General features: G+C 46.2%; 2 protein-coding genes across 2 annotated transcripts in view; one reads left to right on the forward strand and one right to left on the reverse strand.

The window, feature by feature from the left end:
- ACSL5 (acyl-CoA synthetase long chain family member 5) overlaps positions 1-1,992 on the reverse strand; it is a 49,149-nt gene extending 47,157 nt beyond the window's left edge. Inside the window, exon 1 of the mRNA XM_060286361.2 lies at positions 1,926-1,992. The gene's annotated coding sequence lies outside the window, so the exon portion shown is untranslated. The remainder of the gene's footprint in view (positions 1-1,925) is intronic.
- Positions 1-19,603, forward strand: part of LOC115844963 (guanylate cyclase 2G-like) — a 51,095-nt gene that overhangs the window by 4,106 nt on the left and 27,386 nt on the right. Inside the window, 7 exon segments of the mRNA XM_060286767.2 lie at positions 5,241-5,335; positions 7,611-7,805; positions 9,245-9,260; positions 9,263-9,578; positions 11,705-11,816; positions 14,235-14,420; positions 15,920-16,064. Of these exon segments, the coding sequence (XP_060142750.2) occupies positions 5,241-5,335; positions 7,611-7,805; positions 9,245-9,260; positions 9,263-9,578; positions 11,705-11,816; positions 14,235-14,420; positions 15,920-16,064 (1,065 nt within the window).

Raw genomic sequence — 19,603 nt, forward strand, 5'->3', positions numbered from 1 at the left:
GAGGGGGAAGCCCAGAACCCAGGCCTCCATTGTCCTAGCAGGCCACACTGTCTCCTGATCAGCCATGGTTTCCTATAACATCTCCCTTCAAAAAAAACACGTTTGAGCTTCCCTGGTGGCGCAGTGGTTGGGAGTCCGCCTGCCGATGCAGGGGACGCGGGTTCGTGCCCCGGTCCGGGAGGATCCCATGTGCCGCGGAGCGGCTGGGCCCGTGAGCCATGGCCGCTGAGCCTGCGCGTCCGGAGCCTGTGCTCCCCAACGGGAGAGGCCACAACAGTGAGAGGCCCGCATACCGCAAAAAAAAAAAAAAAAAAAAAACACGTTTGATAAGGCTTTGCAACACCCTCTGCTTCTCCCTCCCTTCCCACAGCCATATGCATTGAGAAATCAATAAAAAGCAAATTCCTTTCTGGTCCAGGCATCCCATGTCCTCTAAAAAGTGCAAACCTTCATTATTTTATGTCATTCACAGGTGAGGTGCCTGAGGTGAGGAGTCTGACCCAATAGCTGCAGTTCTGACGCACATACTCTCTGCCCCGGTCGGGAGGTGGGGGGAGGTATTGGGGGGGAGCAGTATACACTCCTTCACTCCTTCCCCTTTCGTAGGGACAAGGGAACCACACATCTCATTTACAACAGTTCGAGAAGACCAGAAGCCAACATTCCAGAGTTTTGTAACACAGCCCGGAAACAGCCAAGATACCTCTCACCATAGGGTGGCAGCTCTTTGGAAGCAGAAACCAGGTTTCCCCTATTTCTGAAAGCAGGGAAAGCCAGACCTTCTCAGTAGGCCAACTTTACATAGCACCACTGTGTATTTGTACAGCTCCTCCCAACTTATAAAACACCTCCACACTAACTCTTAACAAACCTGCGAGGTGTAAGTGGGGACAACACCTTCAGCACCTTCAGTGGCTGCCGGAGCCAGGCTCTGTGACAAGGACTTCGTTTGGCCCTCACAGTAAATCTTCCAGGTAGTTATGATTTGTATGGGTGCAAAGATGGAGGCTCAGAGCAGGTACGTTACCTTCCTAAGAAGACGATGATGACGGTGAGGCCAAGCATTAAAAAAAAATAATTTCAGGCTATTTTGCAAAGCCAGGTGATTTGCAGCTTGTTCCTGAAAAGGAGACCTTTATTCGGGAGCAGAATTGGTGGCAAGGCAGATTTTAGAGAAGGTTGGGAGGTGTGAATCAGTCAGGGAACCAAATATTATTTAAAGGTCTTTGGGGTGTTTCCAGATTCCAGACATCACTGAACCTTCATGAAGTCCCTCTAGAGGAAAGTGGAATTTCTCCTTTCAGTAAAACCTCTGCCCTCAGAATCCAGGTGATTCATCTTGTACCTCCGGCTCGTCTGCTGTAGCAGACTTCACTGGATTCAGACTGTGGACTAGCTACTCAACAACGCTCACTGTCGGCATTCCGAGGGAGGGCAGAGAAGGAAGCTGGAGACGAGAAGGGGCGGCACAAGGTGTGTGGAGTAGCTGGGACGGGTGGTGTCCGCTGGACACTTATTTAGGAAGGATCTGAGGCTGTTCTGACAGCTAATCCAAGTCTTTAGAAGTCAGGCGACATGACCCAAGAAGAAAGAGAAGCAGAGTCCTAGAGCTGTAGGTTGAATCTATTCATGTTGACTCAGTAGTGATGAATCAGAATGCCATGTCCTTCCCCAGAGTCAGCTGTACAGCAGGGCAGAGGGTGTGATGGCGCAAAGTGGGCAAAATGGGAGCTGTGATGGACTGACCTTTAGCTTCCCACATGGCAGAGCTGACTTTGAAGTTTAGCCTTTCACTGAGATGTGAAAAGAAAGGGGCAAAGTTCCCTAAACTCTTAACAAGATGCCCTAACCGACCATTCCATACCCACCCTTTCCTTGGTTATCTGATGTTTCAAAAGGCTAATGGTGCTCAAAGTACACCTTACCGAGGAGCAATCTTAGGTTCCCAGGTCAGCTCCACTCTGAAGGCCTTCGAGATGATCGTGAATATTGTCGAGCACTTCCCATGTGGCCCCACTGCGCTGAGCTCTCCGCAATACCCCATTTAACCTCAGAGCAGCCCTATGAAGAAGTTATTGTCATTTTGCAGAAGAGGAAAGGCTGAGAGAGGTCAAGTTTACTTGCCCAAGCCACGTGGCTAACAGTTGGCAGCGTCTTTTTTGAGCTCAGGTCATCCTGAGTCCAGAGCCCAAGTACATGTCTATGATTAAGGATGACTCATCCCATGAACCGCATGCGATATATAAACCCCGTGTGTTTATATATTTCCCTTGGGAACTCTGATTGGTATCTCAAAGAGAATTAAGAGCCATTGCCCTGGAGGAAGGAGAGCCCAGTGCCAGCCACGGGAACCTGATGCCCAGGGTGGGACAACAGCTCCCTTTCCCCTCCTCAGAAGGGCTTCCCACCTGCCTGGACATCCTTCCTGATGCTGAGAGCCTTGCTTCCCGCAGTCGAAGGCGGGCTGGGCGGGGGGGGGGGCAGTGTGCCGCATCTTTCAGCTGTGCGATCCCCAGCTCTTTCTGCTTTGTTGTCTGCTGTGCTGGGAGCAGCCACCGTGCTATTCTAGGCCCCCGTGTTAGCCACACGGCAGAAGCTGGCCCCCCAGCTCAGTGTCTGCAGCAGCTTGTTTTGCTCAACTCGGGCCGCTGACAGTAACAGCCTGGGCACCTGAGCTCTTGAGGCCACTTGCTCATTCTTTGTGGGAAGGAAGTGTTACTTAAGCATGAGCACTTGATTGACAAGAATGGTGTTTGCACAGATTGCAATAAACAGCTTCCCTCAACCCCAGATACTCCCCCTGTGCCTCCCCTCCCCCAGATAACACTCATAGAGCAGACTGCCTTACAGGCTTGGATCTGACCTTCCCAACTGGCGAGCCATGGGACACTGGCGGGCCAAGACATACTGATGCCTCAGCCCTCACAGTGCTGGGTGTGCTCACGGCCAGCCCCACCTAGGGCATTCAGTGTGTCATATAAATACTATTATTCTCAGGGTCACGATGTCAACGAGGTTGCAACGCAGCGACACAGGCAACTTGCACCTTTATCAGCAAGAGCGTCCCAAGAACATTTAAGAATCAGATGGAAAGGGTGAAGGTCCTCAGAGAGGCGGCAGCTCTAAATTCCCAGAACTTTCAACCCCATAGGAAACATCACTATTTCCCAGCTGGTTAGAAGCGTAGCTCAGAGCAAAGATTTAGACGTATGCTGTCCACTACTGTGACCAGCAGCTACATGTAGCAACTGAGCACTTGAAATGAAGAAAGTCTGCAGTAAGACGTGTTTAAGTACAAAACACATGGCAGGGCTTCCCTGGTGGCGCAGTGGTTGAGAGTCCGCCTGCCCATGCAGGGGACACGGGTTCGTGCCCCGGTCAGGGAAGATCCCACATGCCGCGGAGCGGCTGGGCCCGTGAGCCATGGCCGCTGAGCCTGCGCGTCTGGAGCCTGTACTCCACAACGGGAGAGGCCACAGCAGTGAGAGGCCCGCGTACTGCAAAACAAAACAAAACAAAACAAAAAACAGAAAAAAAGCACATGCCAAATTTTGGAGACTTAGTATGAAGAAAATAACATAAACTCTCAATTTTTAAAATATGGATTACATGTTGAAATGATAATATTTCAGATAAACTAAGTATTTCTACTTGTTTCTTTTAATCTTCAAATCTGTCTGCTGGGAATTTTAACATTACCTAAGTGGCTCACATTCTATTTTTCATGGACAACACTGATTTAGACCAAAGATCCTCTGTCTTAATGCCTATAGGCCACACGTGAAAGGTGGTGTTACCCAGTGTCAGCATGTTATAACTGCTCTGGGTGAACTTGAAAACTATGAGGTCTTTGACCTGTTCCTCCGGGTTCTGCATCAGTAACAGTTTGTTCCTTTGGGTTTACATACCTCCATTCAACAGAGGTCATGATCTTCTTGACGGAAGCAATAGTTCCTTATTATGGAACTGCTACTGTTCACTGACTTGTTCCGGGCCAGGCACTATGCTGTGTGAAAACTTGTCCCAGCCACAGCTTCAGTCTCATTCCAAATCCGTGCGCCCCACCCTTCTGCTACGCTGCCTCTCACAGGGGAGTGTGGGAGAAATTTCAGACAGGAGCATCAGTACTTTGGGGGTACCATGCTCACACCTCCCCCCTTGCCAAACCTTTAAGAACATCGTCCTCTGCTTTGCAGCCTTGGTTCCCTGGGCTCGCAACGTGGGGGAACATCACTGAGTGCCTGGCTAGGGAGCAATTTGGGAGCTTTTAACACGAGCAGAGCGGAAACACCAGGAAGTGGGAGGGGTACTCGTCTCTGTAGACCAGAAGCTGAAAAGGGTGGAGGAGCCAGAGGGACATCCTGCCTGGCTTTATATAGCTATGCACCAGAGAGACGCCACCCAGATGACAAGCCTGGTGCTACCCAGGTCCCCTATTGGCTTGGATGGAGAAGCATGTCATTTTAATGGGTCGAAAGTGTATAAGCCCCAGAGGAAGATGCGTTAAGGCAAGGACACATTCTTTATTTGCTCAGTGTTTGGACACTGTGACAACAAAAGTGTTCTTGAAACACTTAAAATTTTATGGAAAGTCATTCCATCACTGCTAAATATTTAGTATCTTGATTACTGAGCAGACAGCTGCCCTTCCTCCCTACTAATTTCTAGAAGGTTTTGCTCTTCATGCTAAGGCTAATTAGGGGTTGGGGACAGTAATCTGGGAGGCAGAATCAAAAAACATAGAATAAATCTTCAGATCGGAAATCTGACATTTAGGCTGGATCGATCTGCTAAACTTCCGATTAGATCTGTAGCCAGAAGAAAACTTGAAAGTATTGATTAGAAGCTCCAGGTTGTCAAAAGCAACTACTCAGGCAACAAAAACCCATTCCTGGTAAAAATGGGCACGAGAAAGAGCAACACATTACAGGCCAGAGGAAGAGTCTATTTCAGTAGCACAGGGCGAATAGCGAGAGTTTGAAGTACAGATGAGACAGGCAGCGTCCCCAGGAGGGAGGATTCTCCTCCCTCACATCAGCCTTTTCAGAAACAATCAACATGTCCTCATCAGAAAGCCAAGGCTGGCGCCCCATCCTCGGCTTTCTGGGAGTAGTCTGCGCACAGGTACCTAAAGGAGTGGCTGTTGGATTCAAGGAATTGCCTTTTGTTGCAGATCTAAGAAACACAATCTCCGCTTTACGCAAGTTCAACCTTTACTCCACTCTCCTACGGCTCTTTAGACATTTACTTACCAGGAGATTCTTTTTACTTGACTGCATCACAACTATTGGCAAGTGCTGAGAACACGACAGGGAAGTTTGAAGTTCGTACCCCGGTAGGTAATAGCCACTTTTGACTTGCGCTTACTTGTAGGATGGTTGGTACAAGGTACGTTAGACCTTCAGGAATGCTCCCTTTAGGAACCTGTAAGCAAGACCTGGAAAGAAACTGCGGCCATCATCGAGCATGGAGTACTTGGTTAGTTATGACTCCGCCAGGGTCCTAGGGTTTTAGGGCAAGAAGCTGGTAAGGTCCGAAGTCTCAGCCCTCTGCCATTCCCTCAGCCCACTTCACAGATCAGAAAACGGAGGCTCAGATGCAGTCTTATAGACTCTGGAAGCCTGAGGGTGTTGCCTCTTCCCAGAACACGCCGTGAGGTGGGAGAAAGTGTGAGGGCAGAAGTGATGGCTGCCTCTCCCTCGGTCTTTCCCTCCAGGTGGGAAACTCCAGCCTGACTTTATTGTATTCCGAGTGAGCCAAACACCTGTTTCTGTTTCACCTTCCGGAGAAGTTCCAACCCACATCATTTCAAACCTTTCCGTTTTCTCTAAACGTGATGAGGCCAAGATTTACAAATTGAAGGGAGGGAGGGGCAAATGGGAGGGGAGGAAGGACACGTAGAAAAAAGCTAGTCCCATCACCCTGGATACAGCTAATCTCATCTGATTTTGTATGCTGAACAGCTGGCCCTATATCTGATTTATGGCCCAGCTGGTCAGCAGTGAGGAAACTATAAATTAGGAAAAGAGAATCCTCCCTCTGTAATAATCTTTTCAGGAAACAGAGATGGGATAACATATCTGGGAATCAAAATGCCAACATAGGGAACCAAGCTCCGCATCTCTGGGGGCCAAGCACAGATTACTTTTGTTCCAAAGCATGGTGGGATAAAACAACATGGCCTCCCCCATCTACCACCACTGGTAACTTGCAGGCATAAGAATCTCCTAGAAGAGAGCAGGGCTGGAGAAGCAAAGTGGAGAACAGTGTGCCCCCTCCAGCAGCCACAGTCCCTACCAATCTCCCTGGTTTTAACCTCAGGCCTTGCCACTCCAGCCAATCAAGCACTTCGTACGAAGTAGGTGGGCCTGTTACCATGGCAATGGTTTCCAGACGATGATCGCCATTACCTAGACCACCTGCATCTCTGTCTCCCTCTCCCTCTGAGGGCAGTGGAGACATGGAAGGGGCTTAGTTCAGCAGAGAATAAGCCAAGTGCATAGAAGTGTGAGGGACCAGACCAACGTGACGTGCTCCTGACCCAGGAATTCAGACAGCGTGAGTTTACCTCCCTGTGATTTCACTCTGCAAATACAAGTCTGTAGGGTTTATCTTCAATTGAAACGTTCACTTTTCTTCCTTATTGCAAAGACATGAAGATAAAAATATGAGAATTAAGCAGAGAAGAAAAAGCACCCAGAACTCCTATCGCCCAGAGTTTTTATTCGTTTGGTGTGTATAATATTTGTTACGCAACTTTATGTGCTTTTTAAAAACACAACAAAAAATGGAATACTATTCATGTCGTTTGAAAGTGTGCCTCCTCTCAATAATTGTGACTATTTTTCTAAGTCAGTAAGTGCACATTTAATATATCATTTTTATTGACTGCCCTCCTCAGTCACATGGATTCACTCCATGTTACTCATCTAGGCCCCTACTATTGAACATGGGTGTTGTGCCTAATTTTTGAAAAAAATTAGAGAGGGAAAAATAGAGAGGGAAAGTAACATGTCTTAGGTTACACCACTAATACGTGATGGAGTCAGAATTCCAGCCTAGGCCATCTGTCTACACTTGAGTGGTTCCCATGATTCTTATTTTACTAGTGGAGAGGGATCTGGGGGGTGGAGTGGGGGTTATGTGGCTTGCCGAGGACCATGGAGTTTGACAGTGGTGTCACTGGATCAATTACCAGGGTCTTGCTGGCTCCCTGTCCCAGCCTCCTTGCACAGATTCTGCTTCTAGATGTGTTAGGACAGACTCTGGAAAGGGAAGTTTTTGGTTAATTAACAGCACTGAAGAGAAAGCAAGCTGTGGTCCTCAGGGAACTGCGCACTATCATTCAAGCTCTGGGCACAAGTGGTCAGGAGGCTAAGCCTCTCAGGGTTCTGCAGTGATCCAGGTGTTAGACTCCATCCATGGCTCCCAGGATAGGTGCTGAGGCCCCACTCGGATCTGGGCCCTGTTTGGGGGTTGAATGCCGAGCTGGCCACCCAACCTTAGTTCTGATGCTCCTTGTCAGTGTCCTGGTGTCGTGGCTTGAGGCTGCTAAACTCACTGTGGGGTTCCAGGCCCCCTGGAACATCTCCCATCCATTCAATGTGCAGAGGCTGGGTGCCGGACTCCAGGTTGCCATGGACAAGATCAACTCTGAGCTGGCAGACTTTGGAAATTTCAGCTGGGAGTTTACTTACACCAACTCAACCTGCAGCACCAAGGAGTCTCTTGCTCTTTTCATCAACCAGGTCCAGAAAGAAGAAATTTCTGCCCTGTTTGGACCAGCATGCCCAGAAGCAGCAGAGGTAGAGTATACAGCCTTCTAAGAAACTCTGAGTTTCCATTGGAAAGGGTGGTCTTAAAGATGACGGCATAGACTTGAATAATCTCTGGACTTGGATGACATTATTATAAATAATAACTGTGTAAGTCTTGTGTACCATTTCTTTGAGATGTAATTAGACCATGCAATTAGAACAATGAATACTCTCTTTAAAGAAAGCCTCTCAAATCAATTGCTGTTAGTTCACTCACTAACTTGATGTTGACTAACAAACTTGTTGATTGTTTGGCCTTGGTGCTGTCAGATATGGACTCATCATTCACTCCAACATTGCCAGCCACGTGGCTCAGAAAAATGAAGAAGAAATTGAATGCTTGGCTTTAAATAGAAAAATAACATCTGTTTGTGTAGGTTTCCCTTTGGCATGTATAATAAATTATTCAGTGATGGGAAAGAAAGAGGGAAAGGATGAAGTATGACAGATTGCCATAAGCTAAGGCAAGAAAATGAGAGATGTGAATGATTTGTGTTTGTTTAGCTAATGAGATTAGCTTTGTTGATGTCCTTGGGTATCTTGTGCTCTGAGAGGTATAGATGCAAAGGCTGAATAGATGAGGCAGCACAGTTCTCACGTTCAAAAATACCGCAGAACTATCATTAGTGGGTGCTACAGAGTTAAGATTACATTTGAATTTGAATCTTAGTGTCTCCTAGAATTCCTCATTTGACACATTCCCCATTTGATTAACAAAGCCTACCCATTCTTCAAAGTCAAGCTCAAATGCCACGGAGCCTTTATCTCTCTACCCTCATCGTTCACATCTCTAATTCCCAAATCAGAAGTAATTTCTTACTTCTCTAAGCTCCTCTAAATCTATTGTCTATAAATATTGAAGGGCATATTTAACTCTATAGCTTTTTTTACACGTCTTTACTCCTGTAATAGTTGATCACGAGATCTTTTTAAGAGGAAGGTCTCTGAAGTTCCCTGTAGATAGCAGGCTCCTAGTGGAAAATGAATAAGGAACAAATTAAGAAAAAGCGAGTAGTACCTATGAGTGTGTGCTCTGTAACCACATTACCTGAATTCCAAGCCTGCTCCACTATTTGCTAATTTTGGAACTTATTAATACATTTCTGTGCCCCCAGGTTTTCATCTCTAAGATGAGATGATAATACCTACCTGATAGAAAATGTAAGAATTAAGATAATATATGTAAGCTCTTAGTCGAGTGCTTGGCACATAGTAATCACTAAATAAATGCTGGCTATTGTTACTCTTGTGCTCTGAGGTTTTACATCCTTAAGTTGCATCCAAGACGTTATCATCAATATTCCAAAAGCGAGGGGAAGTATGACCCATAGACTCACTGAATACAAAGTTTATGCAGATATTTTACAATGGGGCTGGAGTGTAGCAAAACTCAATTATGGAAAGACATCCCTTTGGTTACTTTCAAGGTTATTGGTTTGCTGGCTCCCCCATGTTTGACTCTGTTGGACAAACAGCAAAACTGGAGAACAACTTCTTGTATGACACCTATGTGAAACTTGTGCCACGCATGCACAGAGTTGGTGATGTGCTCCAGAAAAGCCTCCAGTACCTGGGCTGGAAACACACTGGGATGTTTGGAGGTCACTCTGGGACTTCCTCCTGCGAGGGAGTGGATGAGTTGTGGAGGGTTGTAGGGAATGAACTCAAATCCCATTTCCCCATCACCGCCAGCATGAAATACACCAACAACAATCCAGCCTTCCTTCAAGAGCATCTTAGAAGCCTGTCATTGATTTCCAGGGCTAAGTAGGAAAGAATCTTCTGTTGCTTATGTTTAGAGGGGCAAATAGAAAAAAATGATTGAAAAAAACCTAAGAATTTTTCATTTTTCTATGAGGGTAAAAAGCAGATGAAAACAGAGTATAAAATTAAGGATACATAAAAGCATTACCAACCAACAAAAACTTTTTTTTTGTCTAGAGTGAAATCTTCGATGCTATAGTGTCATGATGTACAGAGTAATTTCTGGAAGCACCTGCTAGGTGGGCTGGGTCTTGGACTTGGATGTTCGTTCAGAGAATGGGCTCTGGAGACAGACATCCCTAGGTTTGAAACCCGCCTCTGACACTTTCTAGCTGTGTGTTCTTGAGCAAGTAGCTTAACCTCTCTGTGCCTCAGGTACCTTATCTCTAAAACAAAGACAATCATCTTACCTACCTCATAGAATGGTGAGGATTAAATAAGATCATGCCTGTAAAGTGCTGGACATAGTAACTGATCAACACGCCATAGTGAATATTGTTGTTGTGGTGCCTCTAAGCCTCTACTTTCTAGCAGGAATTAGTAGCGGACTCCTTTCTCTTCTTCCAATAAACCAAGCTCCTTCTGGCTTTGGGACTTTGGGACTTGGTATCCCTTGGCTTGGAGTTCCACTGCAATCCCACCTCATCCCACACAGTGTTCTTTCCATAGGTAGCTTGCTCTCATCCTTCCAGACTCAGCCCAGAGCCCATCCCATCTCCTGTGAGGGGCCTTTCCCAACTACTTGACATGGAGCGATTCCCCCTCCCCACATTAGTATCACAGCATTCTTTTCCCCTTTCATTCATCAGAATCTTGAACGATCTCTCTAATCTCTTCACTTGTATATTGTCTGTCTTAATGTCAGCTCCCTGAGAACAAGGACCTTCTCTTTTGCTCACTGTTGTATCCTATGCTTAGCACATTGCCTGGCACCTAGCTCGAGCTCAGGTAAATAGATTAAAATGTATCTCATTCAAAAAATAAGTCACTAAGGACTTTCCTGGTGGCGCAGCAGTTAAGAACCCACCTGCCAATGCAGGGGACACAGGTTCAAGCCCTGGTCTGGGAAGATGCCACATGCCATGGAGCAACTAAGCCCATGCACCACAACTACTGAGCCTGCGCTCTAGAGTCTGTGAGCCAAAACTACTGAGCCCAAGTGCGCCACAACTACTGAAGCCCGCGTGCCTAGAGCCCCTGCTCCACAACAAGAGAAGCCACCGCAATGAGAAGCCCGCGCACCACAACGAAGAGTAGCCCCCGCTCACCGCAACTAGAGAAAAGCCCCAGAGCAGCAACGAAGACCCAGCGCAGCCAAAATTAAATAAATAAATTTATTAAAAATAAATAAATAAATCGCTAAAATAGATAACCAACAAGGACCTATTGTATAGCACAGGGAACTATACTCAGTATTTTTAACAACCTATAAGGGAAAAGAATCTGAAAAAGAATATATATGTGTGTGTGTGTATATATATATATATGTATATCTATATCTGAATCACTTTGCTGTACACCTGAAACTAACACAACACTGTAAATCTATCATACCTCAATTAAAAAGAAAAATTCTGAAGCAAAAAAAAAAGCATGCTCCAATTAAAAAATAAATACATAACAATAAATCAGTATTTCATTTTTGTTCCCTCAAAAAGCATGCTGATGTGTTTGGATGGAAGAAAAATACCATGGCCTACTCCTTTTCCCCCCATCCCATCTCAGACAGTCTCAGTGCTCCTGGTTCTAGGTCCTCCGTCAACGCAACCTACCTGATGATGAGTCACAAGCCAGATCTATTGCTCTGAGTCAGTTAAACGAAGAAACTAGAGCACAGAAGTGGTCTCAAACTTTTTCGATTTGTGCTTTGGGAGAGAGCTGCAGCGAAGACTTTAGTTCCGCAAGACGAAAGCTGCCAGTTTGTATGCTACCGGCATGGTTAAAGGAGGACACGCTCTGGGAACAGTTTAGACCTTCCTATTTCCTAAAGCATGCTCAAGAAAAGACAAAGTTCATGTCTCATTTCTAGTGGTTTTAGGCTAGACTTTAAAACGTGTGTATCTGTGTGTGTGTGTGTGTGTGTGTGTGTACACATGTGCAACTGGCTGACTGTCTTCTCTTACAGTTCTTATCTTAATCTGCAGCTCAGAAGATGCAAAACTTATCCTGCTGGCTGCAGAGAACCTGGGACTCCACACAGGAGAATTCGTCTTTATCATTTTGCAGCAGCTGGAGGTGGGTGCTGATAAGAGGCAACGGCTCCCGCAGGAAGAGGTAACAAGCATGCAGCACTTGCTATGCACCAGATGCATTAGCTCACTGAACACTCAACCCTAGGAGGCAGCTACTCTTGTGTCCTCAACTTAAGATCAAGAGACTGAGACTGAATTGAAAGAACCTACCCAGAGTCCGTTTGCACAGTTCCTGGGACGGGGGCCCGGGCCTTGAACCAGGCTGCTGGTTCTGGAGCCTGGTCCTCTGTAGTCTACATCAGCAAACACCAGCTGAGGAAAAACCATCATTCCTCCCGGGAGGCTGAGACCTCCCCAGAGGCTCTCAAACTCGGTGGCTCTCACTTTCTTTTCTTCCATGGCCACCTGTGTTTGAGCCCCAACAATGGCCTGGAGAAACCAACACTCTGGTCTAATGAGGCAATCTGTAGGTGGTTTGGTTCCTTTGGTAACGATAGGGATGGCTGACATGTACCACGTACCTCCCGTGAGTACCGAGTTATACATTATACCTGCATCGGTGGCTAGATTTTCCCAACAGCCCCGTGAGGCAGATAGAGAGTCCATGCGTGGTTTACATGCATCATTGCATTCAATATTTCCAACAGCCTTATAAGGTACAGATTATTAGCATTCCAACTCGCAGATGAAAAAATTGAGGCTTAGAGAAATAGGGTAACTTATCCAAGATCTTGGACCTCTTAAGCTGGTCTTTTGGACTCTGGGACTGAGTCCTTGACCCCAACAGCTCTGCCTTGTGGAGTGTGTACTGAGTGCCAGGCCCCACTGTGAGCGCTTGATAAACTAACACTCATTTCAGCTCACACCACCCTAAGGGGAGATACTTTCATTTTCCTCATTTTACAGATGAGAAAACCGAGGTCCTGAGAGGTGAAATAACTTAACCAAGGCCACACGACTAGTATGAGGGAGACCTAGTAGTCAAACCAGGTAGGCTGGCCTCAGTGTTTGTACGTTTAACCACCACACAACACCAACAGGCTTCTAAAATAAAGCCCCTTGTATTGATATTTAGCTATGGACACACTGTGTAATTTTTCCAGCAGTTTTCTCTTTCTAAAATGAGCTTGTTTTATATGATCATAAGAAGTTGAAATGGGGTGAAACGGAGTACAGGAAGATGCATAATAATGCTCCAGGTTTCTTTTATCTTTTTATCATTAAGTATTTCAGATTGCCAAAAGTGTCTCAGGTTTCGTTGGGCAGCCAGTTGGAATTCTAATCGTAAGCCAAGCTTTCCAGAACCTCCTCCTACCTTCCCTTTGCATTGCCATACACCCCCTTTCTCTTTACTTGTCCTCTCACCTCTGCCTGCAGACAGACGAGAAGGGGAGAGGATGCACCAGGTCTCAGGATCAGCGGGGAAGCCCTGCCAACCCCCTCGTCACGTTCTCCCCAAACCTTGATAATCAAATTCCAATTGGCTGGAAATGCAGACAGAATATAGGACTAAAAATAGACCACATGACATCCATGAAAGTGAATTCATGCTGCTTTAAAAAAAGAATAGCATAAATCCATTCCCTAAAAGTGTTCCCAATATAGGCTGAAGTTGGCAAAAATCAAGTTGCAGAATACCATTATAGCATGATACTATTTATGTAAAATGCACATATGCTCACACACACCTCTGTACACGTCTAGAACATTCGGATGCCTCTCAGAGGAGACGAGAGGGAGCCGTAGGGAAACTGGGGAAGATCTTACCGTCTTTCACATATATACACACAATGAGTGGATGTTACTTTCATAATAATAATAATAATAATGTAGGTAATAATGATAATAACAAACGACTTAAGCCACAAGCAGAAATTTGAGAATCGACAGTTGTAAGTTTTTCAAGTTTTTGCTGCCCATTGTTAAAAGGTAAGCTTTCTGCATATTAGTTGCTCGATGCCCCAAGTAATCTTTTCTTATTTATTGATTGATTTTTTTGGCTTCCTTCCCACTGCTTTGAAGCTAACTAGAAAACATAAACTTTACATGGCAAGTCTTCCAGGGCCATTGTGTTTCCAAGGATTAGAATAAAAATTCACATTTGATGTTGAGGACTTCCCTGGTGGCACAGTGGTTAAGAATCTGCCTGCCATTGCTGGGGTCATGGGTTCGATCACTGGTCCAGGAAGATCCCACATGCCGCGGAACAACTAAGCCCAGGCGCCACAACTACTGAAGCCCGCGGGCCTAGAGCCCGTGCTCCGCAACGAGGGAAGCCAACGCAATGAGAAGCCCGTGCACAGCAACGAAGAGTAGCCCCCACTCATGGCAACTAGAGAAAGCCGGCACGTGGCAATGAAGACCCAACGCAGCCAAAAATAAATAAATAAATAAAGTTGATGTTGACTATTGCTTAGGGTATTTCCTACAGAATGGCTACATTTATTTCATTATTTTTCAGGACAGTTTTTGGAAGGAGGTATTGACAAATCAGAAGGTGATGCACTTTCCCTTAGTCTACAAGTCAGTGATTCTCATAGCCCTCAGCTCCTCGCGAGAAGGGCCGGGAGATGAAGGCTTCCGAGAGCTGGTCCTCCGAAGGCTGCGGGGGCCGCCCTTCCACGGCCCCCTCCACATGCTGGAGCAGGTCTGATGGGCGTCTTCCTACACAGGTCCCTCCTCCCTTCCTTGAGAATATCTGTGTTTGGCCACTCCCCAGGCTCCTAACACAGACACAGACACACACATGCGCGCACACACACACACACACACACACACACGCACTTCTTCATCTTCCACAGCCCCAAATAAACAGTGGCCCGATGAGATCTTGTGGAATCTGCACCCCAGGTCCACACGGAGGACAGAGGTTACTAGATGAGTGATCGGTTGGCCTTTGGAGTCAGAGTCCTGGGCTTCCATCCTAATTCTGCTATTTACTACCTACGGGGCTTTGAGATGAATTGTTTAACCTCCCTACACCTCAGTCTCTTCACCCAGAAATGGGACTGATTATGACATCTGCCTTCCAGACTGTGGTTTTGAGTATCTAATGACATAGTACATGGAAGTAGCAGAACAGATACCAGTGGGTGCTCAGACCATGACAGTCTCCTTTCCCAGCAGGATGCCACGACCAGGAACCAGAATGGAGTAGTCAGAGATGTGGAGCTAGGGCAGGTCAAGGCAAGCAGATGTTCTGAGAAGGCAGCCGGGAGAGAGCCTATCAGCCAGTGGTAGTTCCAGTATGTGTGGGATGATGGGGCAAAATGTCTGATTAACTAGACCATTGGCCAGATCTGGAGCTCCTGCCAGAGCGGGGCCAAGCTGAGCCTGAAGGCGATGAGAAGCTACTGATGACAAGGGTTCCATTAGGAATGAGGCAGCTGATTGTGGATCCCAACACACAAGGAAAGATGGTGGATCAATGAATATTTGGGGAGTCATCTAAGTGTCAGCTCTGTACCTGGTTCTATGGGGAGAACAGTGCCTAGCGCCTAGTAGGCACATGCATTTTTGTTGACTAAATGAAGTATTGAAGACCTACTATGTGCCAGTTAGTACAATAGATACTATACCTATTCTGCCTCATTTAACTATCCTTATACTCATCACAATAGTGGCTTTATCCACATTTTATAAATGAATGAACCGAGATTCAGAGAGATTCAGAGAGGTTCTGGAACTTACCCCAAGTCTCACAGTAAGTACCAGGGCCAGCCTGACTCCAAGATCCACCCTTTCAATTAAACCATATTCCCTCCTGCCTATGGCCTAAAAAGCTGTTCACAGCCCAAAAGATCACGCAATCTAATTGAGAAAACAAGGCCTAAAGAGGAAAAGTGAAGCTGTGATACCTAGGTATACCAGCACAGGCCAGGATACGTGGAGGGTCCTCCTTTCTCTGTGGAATAACGGAGAACGTGTGCTATGTTACACTGTTAAGAGGATGGAGAAAGCTTGCTTCTAACTGAGCCCGGACTGTGATGTAGCAGGCCATGGGCTTTTTTTTTTTTAAAATCTTTTTAGAAATTAATTAATTTTTATTGACAGAGAAATCAAGAGCTTCACAGACAAGTAAAAGCTAAGAGAGTTCAGTACCACCATGGGCCTTTTTCTACCCGGCCTTTGCTTCCCTCATCCAAGGTGAGCCGTTACCCTGCTTACTTTCACGATGCAGTCCTGCTGTATGCTGAGGCCGTGAAGGAGATGATAACGGCCAGAAGGGATTTCTGGGATGGGCGGCAGCTCGTCATCACTCTGAAAGGCTCCAGTCAGACTGCTTTGCCGGGTAAGTGTCTTGACTGGTAGGTTTGCCGAACTCAGGCCAGCTGAGTCCGTGGGGCTTGGCGTTGTTGGGCGTGTGATTACAGAATTCTGCTTTCTCACGGAGATTCCGGCCTCTGGGAAGTGTTGTTGAGGTTAACGCTCCCAGCGGCCACCGTCTGCTCTTTCTGCTCTGTCCAGAAGGCTGCCCAGACCAGGTGGGGGGCCTCTGGGGTCTCTTCCCGCCCCTGAAAAGTCTCTCCCACAGCTCCTTTCAAACCGAACCCATCAAGAATAAAACTCAAGAGGGTGGGACCCTCCTCCTGGTATCACTCCCATGATCCTCCACAACCTGCATCCTCTCTGATGCGGTGCCTGTCTGAATCATGACCATCAGCCTCTGAGGATGGGGCCAATCCTATTTTACTTTCCTTGCAGGTGTGAGGATAGGCTTGGAAGTGAACTGTTTTGAAATCACCCTGGGAGCTGGCCAACGGCTGTCATCTTGGTCTACTCCAGCTTTTTATTTTGTGAGACAGAGATAATACATATTGCCATATCTAATAATAATAACCAGCATCTATTGAGGGCTTACCTTATATCAAGCTGGGTGCCAAGAGCTTCTGTGCACTATTTCATTTAATCCTCACACCACCGATGAGGCAGTGCTATTACTATCCATAATATACTACACAGGTGAGTAACCCCAGGGTAGAAAATTTACTTACTTGCCCGTGGTCATAAAGTTACGAGATGGTGGAGCCCGAATTCAAAATAAGTCCTGTTTTTATCTCCAGAGCTCATGTTCTTTACTGTTGTGTAACACCAAGGAGTAATTAAAATATTGGGTTGGCCAAAATGTGCCTTTGGTTTTTAAGTAAAAATAAATGACACATTTTTCATTTTCACCAAGAACTTTACTGAACAACGTATTCACTCTTTTGTTCCACTACCTTCTACCATTTTTCAGGCAACTTCATAGTTCCATCTTCCCAAAACTTTTAATCTTTTTCAGCAAAGAACTGTTCCAGGTGCTCTCACAGTCTTCCAGGGAATTGAAATTTTTACCATTAAGAGAATTTTGTAAAGACCGAAATAAATGGAAATCTGAAGGGGCAACGTCTGGTGAATACGGCGGATGAATCAGAACCTCCCAGCCAAGCTGTCACAGTTTTTGCCTGGTCATCAAATAAAGAAGTGGTCTTGTGTTATCTTGATGGAAGATTATGTGTTTTCTGTTGACTAATTCTGGACACTTTTCGTCGAGTGCCGCTTTCAGCTGGTCTAATTGGGAGTGGTACTTGTTGGAATTAATCGTTTGGTTTTCCAGAAGGAGCTCATAATAATGGACTCCCTTCCAATCCCACCATACACACAACATCACCTTCTTTGGATGAAGACCGGCCTTTGGTGTGATTGGTGGTGGTTTATTTCACTTGCCCCACGATCTCTTCCGTTCCACATTACTGTACAGTATCCACTTTTCATCGCCCATCACAATTTGTTTTAAAACCCGAACATTTTCTTTACGTTTAAGTAGAGAATTGCATGCAGAAATAAGGTCAAGAAGTTTTTTTCACTTAACTTATGTGGAACCCAAACATCAAAGTGATGAACATAACCAAGCTGGTGCAAATGATTTTCAATGCTTGATTGGGATATTCTGAGTATGTTGGCTGTTTCCCGCGTGGTATAACATTGACTTAACGTCTCGATTTGATCTCTATCAACTTCAGCTGGTCTACCCGACCGTGGACCATCGTCCAGAGAGAAAGCTCCAGCACGAAACTTATTTTTTTTAAATATATGTATTTATTTATTTATTTTGGACTGTGTTGGGTCTTCGTTGCTGCACGCAGGCTTTCTCTAGTTGCGGAAAGCAGGGGCTACTCTTTGTTTCGGTGCGCGGGCTTCTCACTGCGGTGGCTTCTCTTGTTGCGGAGCATGGGCTCTAGGCGTGCGGGCTTCAGTAGTTGTGGCTCATGGGCTCAGTAGTTTTGGCTCACAGGCTCTAGAGCTCAGGCTCAGTAGTTGTGGTGCGTGGGCTTAGTTGCTCCACAGCATGTGGGATCTTCCCGGACCAGGGATGGAATCCATGTCCCCTGCATTGGCGGGTGGATTCTTAACCACTGCACCACCAGGGAAGTCCCTCCAGCACAAAACTTTACAAACCACTCTTGACACGTTCGATCAGTCACAGCTCCTTCTCCATACACTGCACAAATCTTTTTTTTTAAGTTTCAGTTGCGTTTTTATCTTTCTTGAAATAATAAAACATAATATGCCAAAAATGTTGCTTTTTTTTCCATCTTCAATATGCAAATGGCTACACAAAAATTCACCAATTTTGATGTCTTTTTCTAAATGAACACTGATATGACAGCTGTCACATACAATCTAACAAAATTGTTTCGAATGAAGTTAAAGACAACTAAGTGCTACTAGAGTCATCTTACGGAAAAAAGCAAATGAATGTTTGGCTAATCCAATATATGAAGTGCTTGGCACGTAGTATGTGCTCATTAAATGGCAACTAGTTATCTTTCCTTTGGCTTATCATTCCCTTAATAAATTAAGACTTAAACTTCATCCTAAATTTTCAAAAGGACAGCCAAGTCCTGCTCTTTGGGGCATTCCTAGATTCAGTTTACAATGACCCCATCCACACCTTTTCCAAGTGGAAATATTAACTTGCTTCCCTTTCTTCTTTTCTTCCTGACCCTGAAGCATTTGCTTTAAAAAAGGGGATGAAGTGGGAGGAGTCTGTCTTCCTGCTCTCAGTTTAATCCCCTCTGTCAGATCAATTTATTTCCTGGTTCAACCCTGGTTGTTGCATTTGCTGCAGCCCTTTCCCTGTGCAGACCTTGGGAGGGAGCTGTGCTCAAGCCCCACATTCAGGATGCCAGCAAGTGGGCACAGCAAGGCAGCGAGGGCTGTGGGAAGACCACGCACTTGGGGCCCAACAGACCTGTGTCTTCCTGGCTCTGGAAACTCCAAGGGGTCTGTGCCTCCAAGCCCTGCTTGCTTATTAGGAGTGGATGATGGTGCCTCCTCTGTGGGGTCAACCGGGACTAGATGTGTGAAATCACTACCGCCCTCAGTGCTGGGCACATAGCAGAAGCTTATGAATGTTAATGTTTTGTCCTGTCCCCAGTGGGAACAAATCATAAGTCCTAGATCAGACCTTGGGTCCTAGTTTGGGGTGTGGGACTGCTGTACTTTACTCCTCTGGGATCTCTGATGTGTCCTTTGTGTGGGGGGCAGGGCACATCCTAAGCAAGAACAAGGAATGCACCTGGGCCAGGTCTGAGCGCAATGCCTGAGCACGAACCAAAACTGGGAAGGAAGGGCCATGCTGAGAACAAAGCTCGCAAACTCGTGTCCCAGGGTCTGGCAGCGTGGAGAACGTGGGGGGCGTAGGATGGTAGCGGCTGGGAGGAGGCAGTGTCCCCAGCCCCAGCCAACCGCTGCCATGTCATTCGGCCTCCATTGGTCATATCTGATTGTTTGGGAAGCATAGATCTTGGGTTTTATGTGAAATTAGTTGGAAACTGCTTAACTTTT

Source organism: Globicephala melas, chromosome 16 (assembly GCF_963455315.2).
Source record: "Globicephala melas chromosome 16, mGloMel1.2, whole genome shotgun sequence".
Lineage (NCBI taxonomy): Eukaryota > Metazoa > Chordata > Mammalia > Artiodactyla > Delphinidae > Globicephala > Globicephala melas.